Source organism: Sinocyclocheilus grahami, unplaced genomic scaffold (assembly GCF_001515645.1).
Source record: "Sinocyclocheilus grahami isolate Dianchi unplaced genomic scaffold, SAMN03320097.WGS_v1.1 scaffold144.1, whole genome shotgun sequence".
NCBI lineage: Eukaryota > Metazoa > Chordata > Actinopteri > Cypriniformes > Cyprinidae > Sinocyclocheilus > Sinocyclocheilus grahami.
The window spans coordinates 92,874-106,462 of NW_015505323.1; the positions used below are offsets into that span (position 1 = coordinate 92,874).

Below are 13,589 nucleotides of genomic sequence, written 5' to 3' on the forward strand. Positions count from 1 at the left end.
TTTTCCACGACATTCTAATTTATTGAGATGCACCTGTATGTAAGTAATTTGTAGGCTGTCTTTCGTAGAAAATCTGTTTGGCTGATATATTCAGTTTTCCACTTAGTCAGTCGTTAGTTCTTAAACTTCAGGTTCACCTATGGGTCTTAAAAATAGCACCAGTACACCACGGGAAAGAGGGATTTTTCACAGGTAAAGTAACTTTAACATTTTAATGTTGCTTGCATAAAATATTTGACTTTGAATTAAATATTTGATTATTTATTAAGTTATTTGAAATTATTTTAATGTATTATTGCTCAGTATTGTAAGACAGGTCAGAGATTCATTCTCTGCAATTCTGTTTGGTGCAACTAGTGGTGCAGAAATGACAAACTTTACATTTTATGAAAAACTTTCATTTTCAAGTTTTAGATGCTTCAGCATTAATTCTTTCCCTGATTTTCTTAAGTAGCAGTTGGTATGTCTTTGCAGGTTTGTGATTGGCCGAGAGCGTCCGGGACAGCAGAGCGAGGTGGCTCAACTCATCAGCCAGACTCTGGAGCAGGAGAGACATCAGAGAGAGATGATGGAGCAACAGTACGCCCAATATGATGCTGATGATGACGAGGTGAGCACAGAACAGGTCTCACATCAGCGCTTGTCTGAGCATGTCAGCGACTGTCTGAACAGGTTAATCAACCGTCACAAGCCAGTTGGAGCAGGTTCAAATCTATTATCCATGATTCGTCCATGCTACAAGCCTCAGCCTGTTACAATTTGTCATATCAAAGTGCAGCAGGATGAAGCAGTTCTGCTAGTCAAAATCTATAGAAAACTTACCTATAACCTGTCAGTCATATTAGAAAATAATACTATGAACTGTTGGGTTGCGCAGTTCTGGTTTATCAGCATATCTGTTGTATAATGTTTTTCACAGTATCCTACATTTTACCAAATTTTTTTAAGTTTGCAGCTGGAAAGATGGAAAGATAGTATAGTGCCACAAAAACACTTGTTGCTCCATCTATTTAAGTCTTCCTGTTTAAATGAAAAATCTCAAATATAATATATAAATCAAAAAATAAATAAAATAGTTTCCTCTAGATGAGGGGTTTTCAAAAAACAAAGTGGGGCTAATAGTTTGAAACATTAATATATGTATTTCCTTACTAAATAGAAGTATTAATGTGTGTGTAAATACACATACACACACACATATAACATACATATATATGTATGTATGTATGTATGTATATAAAAGAATAAAAACTTAACACATTTACCAAATTATATGTTGCTGTTTCATTCAGCTTTTAACATGGAATTCAAGTTTATTATTATTAGTAGTAGTAGTAGTAGTAGTAGTAAATGTTCATCTTTTCTTCTCCTAGTAAAAAAAGTTTATTTTAATAATTTTCTTTGACTTTAATTCAACAAAAATTTAATTTTAAAGTAGAAAATTGATAATATCCCACTTGATATTTACTACATAAAAATAAATAGTTGCCATGCTATTTCTCCAGTGCTACAAATTAGATTTCAGCACTGTCACAAAGTGTGCTTAGGTTTTTGAGAGCTTCTCATGGGAAAAACACCCACAGTGGCAGCTTTCTGCTCCATGGAGAGTTGATGGGGTTTGTTATATTACTAGTCACTGAGCAGTTATTGCTCGGTTCTCATTAGCGGATCGGTGGGCAGCCTGGCTTTCCAAACAAGAGGTGCCACAAGTCTGTTGTCATGTCTGTGACTGTGCTACGATCTGTTTTCAAAGGAGTCAGAGTGGTGCATTACCGTAATGCATGCAGATCTGTCACAGCGGTGGGATTCTATACGAAAGGTCTGACTGAAGAAAGCATTCAATTAATTGCCCGCTACGATTCAAAGATAATTACATCAGTAGACCAGGCAAAGCAATTTCTACCTTCTGATTTGGAGGACACGGACAATTTAGCATTATAGGCTCTCGTGCAGCGCAGAATGATGCAAGACTCACATGTACTGATGCAAGAGTGACTTTTTAAAGCCTCTCATTATTTGTCAGTGAGAATCTAAAATAGCATTTCGACTGGATGTGTTGAAATCTCACATTATACATTTAGCTGATGTCATTCTTATGTACCCGCATGTTTTATTAGTCCTCCTCTGCGGTAACGTCTGGATATTTTGTAGCGGCTGGCTCGGCTGCACTCTTGAAATGGCTGTGCGATCAGCACTGTTTTATAATTCTGGCACAGGCCGCTACTCCCAGCAGACAGGCTGCCCGTTAGGAATTGTAATGAATGTAGCAGTCCTTGCTAAAAATTAGCTTGTTTGCGTGTGTGTGGGTGGGTGGGTGTTTGTTCGTGTGAATGTGCCATGTGTGTGCTTGAGCGTCAGCACATGTGAATGTCTGTTTAAATGTGTCATATCAGTGTCATGTAAGAGAGATGAAAGTTTAGGGGCTGGTGTGTTCACTGAGGCAGAATGGTGTGAACCTGCCTGAAATCTTGCTGTGCTGTGGATTAGCAGCTGCCAAAACCATTCAAAAGCTGCCTGCCAGCAGTAAATGGCCTTAAAACAGCAGGGTCCTGCAGGGTATAGTGGTTACAAGGACATCCAAGAAAGGTTCGGAAAGGTTAGTGGTGATGGAACAGGCATACAGTAGTATCGGCCACATGTATAAATATATGAATTTCACAGCATTATATAATAGTATACTAAATAATGATAAACCGTTTTGTAACCTAATTTTTTCAGCCATTGTTGCTATTACTTTTAACCAACCATGACAGTAACTATGGACATCATGAGTTCTTAATTAGCATATAGATCTTTTTTTTCTAGGGATGCCTAAATAAGTAGTATATTGGTTATATATATATGGTATATATACGCACACACACACACACACACATATATGGCAACGCTTTACAATAAGGTTCATAAGTTAACTACTTTAGTTAACATGAACTATAAGAATGAACAATACTTCTACAGCATTTATTAATCTTAGTTATTGTTAATTTCAGCATTTACTAATGTATTATTAAAATCAAAAGTTGTGCTTGTTAACATTAGTTAATGCACTGTGAATTAACAATGAATTACTGTAATTTCATTAACATCAACAAAGATGAATCAATACTGTAATAAATGTTTTGCTCATTGTTCATTCATGTTAGTTAATACATTAACTAATGGAATCTTATTGTAAAGTGTTACCATATATACTGTATGTATATATATATATATATATATATATATATATATATATACAGTATATATGTATGTATATACACCGTATGTGTGTGTGTGTGTGTGTGTTTTATCATTTACCTTTGTCATTTATCATTTACCATTTACTGTTCTACTGATCACACTAATCATTTAAAACTCTGCTAAATGTAATTTTGAAAATGTACAAAAATAATGCCCATTTTAAAAAAAAGAAAGAATAAAAACTGAATATTGATTTTCTTACTAAACACTATAATGTTCCAAAATTCACATATAGCATTTAAAATAATGTATTAAATTTTTTTTATTTAGACAAAATAGTATAGAATTGTACTATAATATGAAATATAATAAATATAACTTAATTAGCTATTTTGTTAACTAATACAGTGACATTCTTACTTTGTTTTGTTTTTTTAAGTGTGGCTTAAGTACTTTCTGTGCCTCTCTATATGAACTTCTTTCAATTAGTTTTCTCAAACGTGTGTTATGGCAACCACCAGTGTGTTAAAAGGATGGTGACACATATACTAATTGAATGTGATACTCCAAAATTAGCTAATTTTCCCCTTGGGGGTATCTGAGAGGTAATATCACGCTGATGATATGGAGTCTGTGTGCTGCGCTCCATATCCTCTCATTTAAAGTGTGTGAGGGGATGAGAGAGACTTGAGGAGAGACAGATGAAACACAAATGAGACCACTCAGGTTAAAGCAGTACAGTAGGGCAGGGTTATATATGGCTTCCTTCCAGGCAGAATAATTTGATCTGGAAAGGAGGCCTCCCAGGGAGCAGCCCTGCCCTGCAACCAGATACGAACCCCAGCCAAGCAGAACCAACCTGTCTGTGTGTGTCTGCACATCCATTCGCCTAAAATAACTTTGCCAGACCCACACGCAAGCAGGAGAAATAAATGCTATATAAATCATTTTAAGATAACAGACCAAAACTGTTTAAAGTTTGGGGTCAGTATGAATTAAAAAAAAGAAAGAAAGAAATTATAATTTTATTCAGCAATGATGCATTGAATTGAACAAATGTGCCAGTAAAGACATTTATAATTTTACAAGAGATTTTTATTTCAAATAAATGTTCATTAAAGAATTTTTAAAAAAGTATTTTCACAAAAGGTTTTCACAAAAATATTAAGCAGCTGAACTGTTTTCAACATTGATAACCATAAGAAATGTTTCTTGAGCAGCAAATCAGCATATTAGATCTGACGCTGCTGAAAATTACTGTTTTAAATCAAATAAATGCAGCCTTAGTAAGCATAAGAGACCATTAAATAAACAGACCAAAATTGTTGAACAGTAGTGTATTTCATACATAAATGCCACGTTAAAAACAGACTAAATTTTTAAATTTTATGCATGTGTTGCTACGCAATCACTAAGATGTTCAGAGTGCCTGCTAGAGCATTGCTACATGATTGCTAGGGTGTTCTGTGGGCTGCTAGGTCATTGTTTACTAGCTCAAGTCAAACGATTTATTGAGATTTTGTTTGAGATATGGGATTTGTTTCATTTATTTATTTAAATTGTTTTGTGCTTTGCCAGGTAAATAGTTTAAAAATGTAATCTCAGTGATCTGTGCAAAACAAGGTAAAGTTCACGTTTCATTTGGCTAAGCATACCAGTTAATATAAAATCAAAGCCAGGTTTTTAGGATATGAAATGGTCTAGTATCTGTATTGTTGTTAAGAAAATACAGCATCCTGGACACACAATGTAAAGTTGTTCCACCTATTAAAGATAGAAACCCTTCACATTGATTGCTCCAGTAAATGCAGTGCGGATGTTTATTCCCATGTGCCCATGCTCAGACAGGAGAGTACGCCACGGATGAGGAAGAGGAGGCAGGGCAGACGAGAACAGACCGAGATGTGGCCATTGAGGTTTTCGATTTACCTGAAAACGAGGACATCATCTCGCCATCAGAACTGGATGCCACCAAACTTTATCAGAAGTTTCGAGAGGTAAACCAAGACTGCATGCATTTTTTAACAAATGATTAATGAAAGGAAGTACTTAACCTTTAGAATACCTGAAAAGGTCAAGCTAAGTCAGCTGTCAGCTTTGTTTTCTGTCTAAATTCAGATAAAAATTGTAATTTCGTTGTTTTTGGCAATACATTTCAAGTTAATTTTATGTTGAATAATAGCTTATCTTTTCAACTTTCTAATTATCAAAGAATTATGTTTTCAGATAAATATTAAGCAACTGTTTTCAACATTGATAATAATGTTTCTTGAGCAGCAAATCAACATATTGAAATAATTTCTGAAGGATCATGTGACACTGAAGACTGGAGTAATGGCTGCTAAAAATGCTGCTAAATATGATTTAATTGCATTAAAAATGTATTACAATAGAAAACAATAGAAAATTGTAATAAATTGTAAATTGTAAAAAATTGCAAGTTCCTACTGACACCCTGCAATGATGTTAATCAGCCTGGAGAAAATAGATCTGATTCACATTTTTCCTGTCTACAAAACCACATGGCCTAGATTCAGTGTACATGCAGTAAACAGTTTCAATACACGTTTCAGTATTGGTTTGTACCTAGGACTATCTATTATCTTCACTGCTCTTCTTGAAAATTGCTGCTGATGAGAAATCATATTCTTTTGTGAGAAAATATTTAAATATTGTATCCCAGAATTCACTCCTTCCTCAATTGTCTTGGTCTTTTTCCTTCTCACTCTCTGCTGTTATTTCTCTTGAGTCTGGATTTTCAGAGAGAGAGAGAGAGTGTCGTCAGGCAGAGAGAGCCTCTCTGGTCAGTTCCCTTTAAGAGGAGGACTGTCCTTGATCTTGCACTCACCTTTCTTCTACTCTCTCTTATTCCTTTGTGTCTACAGCTGCAGATTAAACACACTGTCACTGAAGCTGAGATCCAGAAACTCAAGAACAAGGTAAGAGGCTGCTGTACCTGCTAATGTTTTTCCCCCCACAAAAAGCTACAAATTGGATCTTGTTTTTTTTCGGGGTTTTTTCATCTGGAATTTGAAGTACATTGAAGAAAAATAACAACTAGATTTATTGCAAGTCTCCCTTATACTTAAGACTTCTTTGTTTGTTATCATAAATAAAGTAAGCAAGGCACCCACATAACTTAATGACCTCAGAAAGGCAGTAAAAATAAGTGTTATTTTTAGTATTATTTATTATTATGCACTTTTATAATATTTATTAATATTTTGAATTAGTTTTATATTTATATTGTCAGTTTTTAATTTAAATTTACTTTGGGTTTTAATAATTTTGCTATTAGCTTTTGTCATTTTTATTCATTTTTAAAAATATTTCTACATAGCATTAATTATTATTTCAGTTTTAGTTTTAGCCATTTTAGTACCTAAACTTATTTCAGTTAGATGCTAAGGCAAAATTTCTCATTTTTATTTAAATTTTTTAAGTTAGTTTTATGTTGAATATATACAGAGTTCTGGCATGAAACTCTAGATGGCGCAGTCCGATAGGTCTAACTCAATCTGACCTAATGACATCATTATCACATAGCACAGCTGATTGGTTCTCTCTTGAATCGGTAGCCAATGAGCTCACTGCTCAACATTCAAATATATGACTAGTGTTTGCCGTAGCAGTTGCAGCTTGCTTCAGAAATCCTCCACCTTCCCCAGCTCCACCTGTATAGATCTGCTACGAGGTGATTCATGTACGCTATATGGGGGTTATTTCATGTATGTTATATTTTGCAGCAGCAATATTTCTTACATGCTCACAGCAGCATGTTGTGGATGTATTGGCAGTAGCAAGTCTCGGTACTTGCTCTGCTGCTGTAGCAGCAGCAGCGTAGCAGATCTATTCCGCCAAGACCAAATACATTAACATTATCATGTACATTACCATTCCAATCCCTCCGAGAGTTGTCATGACAGAATTATATTTTATCTTAGCTTTCTTTATTTACTGAAAACTAGTTTTAATAGTCTTAGTTTCAGTGTATGCATAAATGCTTCAAGCACCTTCTCTTAAGCACCTTGTGAATTCAGTGGCAAATGTCATGAAATGTCTCAGTTGTTGTCTGAGAAAATCTCTTAGCGTAGTGCTGAAGTTTACATCATTACCATAGCAACCCATGTAGTCTGAACAAACGTCAGATTTCATCACTTGTAAAATGCAGACAGTCAGGGCTACGTTTGGATTTGTTTATGGTGTGAACAAAGCCATTTATAATCCTCTTGCTCATATGGACATGTTGACATGTCTATCTATCTTTCTATCATTCTATCGTTCTATGTACCGTTCCTTTAAAATAAAAGTAGTATGCATTGTGTTGGTTTTGTTTTCATGCTATCTTTAAAGCCTATTTAAACAGTTTACTGTATGCTTTATTGACTTTGTGGGATTTTTACCTTAATTTCCTCCCTGTGTCTCCATCCTGGTTTCTCTATTTAGCTGGCCGCAGTGGAAAAAGAGAAGGCACGGTGGGAGAGAGAGAAAACGCAGCTGAAGCAAAGCATCGAGGACAACAAGGAGAGGATGCTAAAACTGGAGAGCTATTGGATTGAGGCTCAGACGCTGTGCCATACGGTCAACGAGCATCTGAAGGAGGCCCAAAGTCAGTATCAGGCCCTGGAAAAGAAGTACAACAAGGCCAAGAAGCTCATTAAGGACTTCCAGCAGAGGTACAGATACTGAGATGATCGAAGTGTACTTTAACTATGTCCTTTAAACATAAGAGAATTCATAGAGAATACTAAATAAGTTTCAGGTAATTATAATACCAGCGCAGCGCTGAAGAGAAGGATCTTGATTATGTAGTTGCTGTTCTATCACAAAAGACCACAAATGAACTCATTACCATGAATGGCAGTAAAAGAGCTTCTGAGTTTTTAAAGCATCTAATGCTTTCTTGCTAAAAAGTTAAAAATAAAAGTATTAATTTCTCAAAAAAAAATCTTGTTGACCCAGAACTTCTAAATGATACTGTAAGCAGGAAGGCACGACTAACAACTGATTTCAGTAGACCTTGTCATGTTGCTAAGCTAACAGCACTATACTGTTTTAAAAATGAACAGCACATACAAATAATATGTATAATGGTAATTTTTTCAATTAGACTGAAGCTTTTTTTATATATTTTTTATTGAATTAATTGTATTTATAATGAACATTTATGTCACTTTGCCCACAATCTCAGATGGATATTGAGCCTGTTGCAGTACATTATGGGACTGGCTTCTTCACAAATGATACATGTCATTGTTGCCTGCAGGATTTGAACAAGAAGAAGTCTTAAAATTCTGCATAATTATGCTACCTACCTTTTGTAACAGCCTTTGTCAGGAGTGTGTTTGTGATGCTGCACATAGGCGGCTCTCTAGGTTTTGGCCAGAGCCCTGGTGACAAGAAATGGCTTGTAACCATTTATATGCAATGTCTGTTCTACGGTAAAACAGTTGTCATGCTGGACTAGGTATATGCTGACGTAGCTGGTGAAGCTAAAAGATCCAAAGCACATATATGTGACTAGTCTTTTCAACAGGGTGGATTTTGTACTTAAATGCAGTTTAGGTTATAATTAAAAAGATGTGTTGCCATTGTATAATTGTAAACTGTGCCGTCTTCATGATGTCTGTGGCTGAAGGTTGAGAGAATCACAGCGCGCATTTCTCAAGCCGAAAAGTGTGTGAGCTGATCTCTGTGGTCGTTTCTATCACAACTCTTCTCCTCTGGAGCCTGAGTGTCTTTAATTGTGATTTCCCTTCAGGCGTTATTGCCATAGTTAACTGCAGAGTCGCTGTCTATCCATGCAGACAAGCCTGAGTAAGCAGTCATGGTACTCCATTGTACAAGACGTCTCTCAGTTGACAGTAGTTTGATGAATTTGTTTTTTTGTTATTTGTTTGATAATGAGGTTCCGTGCTCTCGAAGCCCTTCGAAATAGACTAATAGGTCCACATCTCAGCCCATATATGACCACAAACATTATTGTCCTTTTGCCAAATCTCTGTCTTTGCTTGTGTTCAGAGAGATGGAGTTTGCTCAGAAGGAGGATGCAGAGAAGAAGAGGCTGGAGGAGGCGGAAAAGGCTAATTTGACTGAAATTCAGAGTCTTCAAGTTAGGGTAATTATCTGCACACACACACACACACACACATGTCAGTGCACTTCACTGCATTTCATGGCAACTGTCTCGTACTGTGAATCATCCAAAGTCCATTTGCATTAGTCAGTTTGTGAGCCCACATGGAAAAGGTATATTTCAACTGAGCAATATTCTTAAATGTTTTGCTGGAAATTTGGACAAAACAAAGCGTTGGAACGATATTAAAACATTACAAACCTTGACAGTTTGAATATTAATCAGGTAACGCCCAGTAGTGATCTCCTGAAGGTCAGGTATGTGAGCGTGTCAATAAATGGGGCGCTATTAGCATGCACAATTCATTGGGCGTGAATTCCACCTTCTCACAATATGTTTGGACAACCAGTATCAGAATTTTTCTACAAAATTATTTAAAATCTCAGTACATACTTTTATTGTAGTTAGGTATGATTCATACATGCTTGTAATTATCTTTTACAAGCGTCATACTGTGAAATGGGCCACATACATGGGCCATAAAAAACCGACATATAGAATAGAACATGTATAGATAATACTTTAATTCAGCAAGGACACATTAACATCAAAAGTGACAGTAAAGACATTTATAGTAGTATAATGTTACAAAAGCTTTCTGTTTCAAATGAATGCTGTTCTATTGAACTGTCTATTAATCAAAGAATCGCAAAAAAATATTAAGCAACTGTTTCAACAGTGATGAAAGAAGAAATATTTCTTAAGCACATTTCTTAAGCACAGCATGTGACACTGGGAATCATGTGACAATCATGTGGCACTGAAGACTGGAGTAATGACTGCTGAAAATTCAGCTTTGCCATCACAGGAATAAATAACATAAAATATATATATGGGAAAATAGAAAACAGTTCTAAAATAGAAAACGTGTGGTTTTGTATAGATTGCTACACTGGAGTCAGAGCTGATGCAGCTGATGAAGCAAAATGGCATCCAGATAAACAATAACAACAACAGTGCTGAGAGCCGAGCCCAGCTGACTGAGAGACTGACGGCATTACAGTGTCCAAGGAGAAGTGTTGCTGGAGGGGGTGAGTCACAAAAACACGCATACACACACCTCAACACTCTCACCCAGTAGCTCATTAATTACCAAAATTATCATCAGTCTTCTGTTTGACAGGTGTCCTCAAACCAGACCTCATAGAAACACACACATGCTCACGTACCAGGACACACTTTATACAGCTGGTCATTTGTTTGCACCCAAACTATTAATAGTGATATAGTGGTAGGTGAAGCACCATGCAGGTACCTGATGGGCATCATCATAATGTGACAGGAAACAATTAATACACAGGACCTCATCAGTCTCAATTAAAGCTGTGCTTATCAGAAAGATAGGAGGAAATGACATGGGTTTCAGCTACTACAGAGGGGAAATCCAAATCCAACATATAAAACCCACCCAATATTCCATGGCTTTTATTTAAAGCCACAACGTCCAGTGATGATATGTTAAATTTTGCTTAGATTTTTGTTTTTATTCTCATACAAATAAACAGAACAAGCCATTAAAAAGGGAACTAAATAGGAATAGTTAACATTAAAAATGTTGGGGGGGGGGGGACATTGTGGTGTAACAAACTCTAAAATTACAATAATATTGTGCTTATTCTTCATTATTATTATGCTTTTTTTAAATTTTGTTATTTAAAAATGATTGTATTATGCATTATTATGATAATATGAATAATATATATTCCTTATTATCATCATCATCATGCATAATACAATGATTTTAAATACTATATATATATATAAAATAACAATAATAATTATTTATTTTTCAAATAACACAAAAAAAAAATAATAATATTTAAAAATCATTGTATTATGCATGATGATGACCTAATTACTACTAATAATAGTAATTATTATTATTAGTATTAACAAAAATTTAAAAATATAAAATATATTAGTAGTAATAATCATAATGATAATCATTTGAATAAAAATAATTAGATAATAATAATAAGTAACGTAAATATCATTTATACTATATTTTCAATACATTGACAGCAGAACGAACAATATCCAGGTACACAACAGTGCGACATATTAAAAAAAAACTTCTGTTCCTCATAGCCTCACTTGTGTCAAATTAAATATGGCGACCACTTTCTGCTTATGTAACATATCTCTCCGTAATAAACTCCCTCGCTTTGAACCCTGACCTTGCAGCTGCATACAACTGAGGTTTGTTAATTAAATTAAAGCAGCATCATTCATCTCAGGTGCTTGATGCTTCTCACCTCACACACTCAGTAGTAATGGGTGCACTGGCTCTTCAAATCTGCCTATTCTGAATCTGCTATGATCACTGTGATAAGAGGGGACAGCACTGGAAAGCTGATTGGATGCATTGTGACTGAATGAGGCAGATAATGAGTAAGTGCTGCCGCAGGGACGGCCTCAGTTTACTAAAAGGCTCTTCTGCTGGAAACCTCTCAGCCCTGTTTCCGACCATTTCATTTCAAATATCAGTAAATAGCATATGACGCTACGGTACATTGCAACATATGAACAAACCAGCCAGAAGTCTGTTGTAGGATTATATGTTTTTAACAGCCAAAGTACTTGATATTTGATAGTGGCTTGCTGTCCTTTTTTGCTTAAAGCAATTTTTTTCAATACTTTAACTTGTCAATAATTAAACTTGTCGTTGAAATACTTTCTCCCATCCTAGTTAAATGAGCAGTGAGAACAACATTTGCAGGAAAATGTGAAAATTATGTGAATTAGTGATCAAATTTGATCTGATCTTAGACAAATTCACAACAATAGACAAGCACCATTTGCTTGAACACACAAATAATGATATGATTTCATAAATGTATTGAACACTATGTAAATATTCACAGTACCGGATGAAAAAAAGAATGTTGGAAAAAGTAGTGGTTGTCCCACCCTAAACCTCCACCAAACATTTCCCATAATTACAGATCAGGCCTGCACTATGGTCGGGAGGAATTTTGCCCCACTCCTCTTTCAGTATAGCTACAATTAGCTACTCGGGATGTCTGGTGTGCAGCGCTCTCTTGAGGTCGTCTCAGTCGCGTAGAGGCCAGAGCTCTGACTGGGCCAGAAGGCGTATATTCTCATGTTAAAGCCATTATGTGAGTGTTTTTCATTGTTTAGGCTCCAGGTTAGCTAGAGACATTATGAGTTATTAGAAATATTCATATACTTTCCCTTCACTACACTGTGTGCTTACACAGTGTGTTTAGTGTAGAACATGGTTTAGGGTCGGCAAAAGTTTTGAAGGTTTTTGAAGTCACTTATGCTCAACAAGGCTGCATTTATTTGATCAAAAATACAGTAAAAACAGTCAAATTGTAAAGTATTTTAAAATAACTTTCTATATTTGCGCACACACACACACACACAGGTTTGTTTTTGTGAAAAGTATGGACATCCCATAGGCGTAATGGTTTTTATACTGTACAGACCATATATTCTATTGCCCTACACCAACCCTACCCCTAAACCTACCCCTTACAGGAAACTTTGTGCTATTTCAGATTTTCAATACACTCCATTCTGTGTGATTTATAAGAGTTTTGAAAAGTGGGGACATGGGGTAATGTCCTGAAAAGTCACCTTCTCCTTGTAATACCTATGTCATACCTTTGTCATTATACAAATTTATGTCCTCATTTGTCACAAAAACGCGAGCACACACACACACACACACACACACACACATATATATATGTGTGTGCGTTATGTAATTGTATGGATTTGTTTTGTGTGCTAGAACTGGGCGAGCTGACGGGAACCAGTGGAACTCACCCTGAGAGAAACGAGAGGGTAAGACTCCCTTTCACAAACACCAAACACCTCTTATTCAGACTCAGGACATTTAAGCCAGATGCTCCGATAAAGAGTGGAAGTCACTTCTAATCTCATACTTAATTCATGAGTATGTGTAGAATATGTCAGGTTTCTATGGTTACAAAATACTCCATTAACATTAAATGCATTTATGTTGTATGAATGGTCACGGTTGTAACTTTTTTACTTTTTTTTGTTTTCTCTCTTAGTTTTCTTTTCTGTCAGTAGTACTTGGGTGGGATAGGATCACAAAACAGGAGAAAAGCTAGAACATGTTATTGTATACATTGACATTCTTGTATGTCGGTATCAGGTTACAAATAGTTTTTACATATTTAGCATATTTTTTAGGTTTCCTGAGAAAACATTATTTACAGTGTTTCCTCTCTCAGAATCATAAGCCACGCTGTGTCTAGCTGTTGTAAATGTCTGTAAT

General features: G+C 35.6%; 1 protein-coding gene across 4 annotated transcripts in view; it reads left to right on the forward strand.

Annotated features, from left to right (window-relative positions):
- The window catches only part of LOC107591592 (neurabin-1-like), a 53,140-nt gene that overhangs the window by 33,116 nt on the left and 6,435 nt on the right, over positions 1–13,589 (forward strand). For all 4 annotated transcript variants that reach the window (XM_016280782.1, XM_016280781.1, XM_016280783.1 and 1 more), the window contains exons 6-12: positions 475–610; positions 5,025–5,177; positions 6,066–6,119; positions 7,627–7,856; positions 9,202–9,298; positions 10,200–10,347; positions 13,077–13,129. In XM_016280782.1, coding sequence (XP_016136268.1) covers positions 475–610; positions 5,025–5,177; positions 6,066–6,119; positions 7,627–7,856; positions 9,202–9,298; positions 10,200–10,347; positions 13,077–13,129 — 871 coding nt within the window. The remainder of the gene's footprint in view (positions 1–474; positions 611–5,024; positions 5,178–6,065; positions 6,120–7,626; positions 7,857–9,201; positions 9,299–10,199; positions 10,348–13,076; positions 13,130–13,589) is intronic.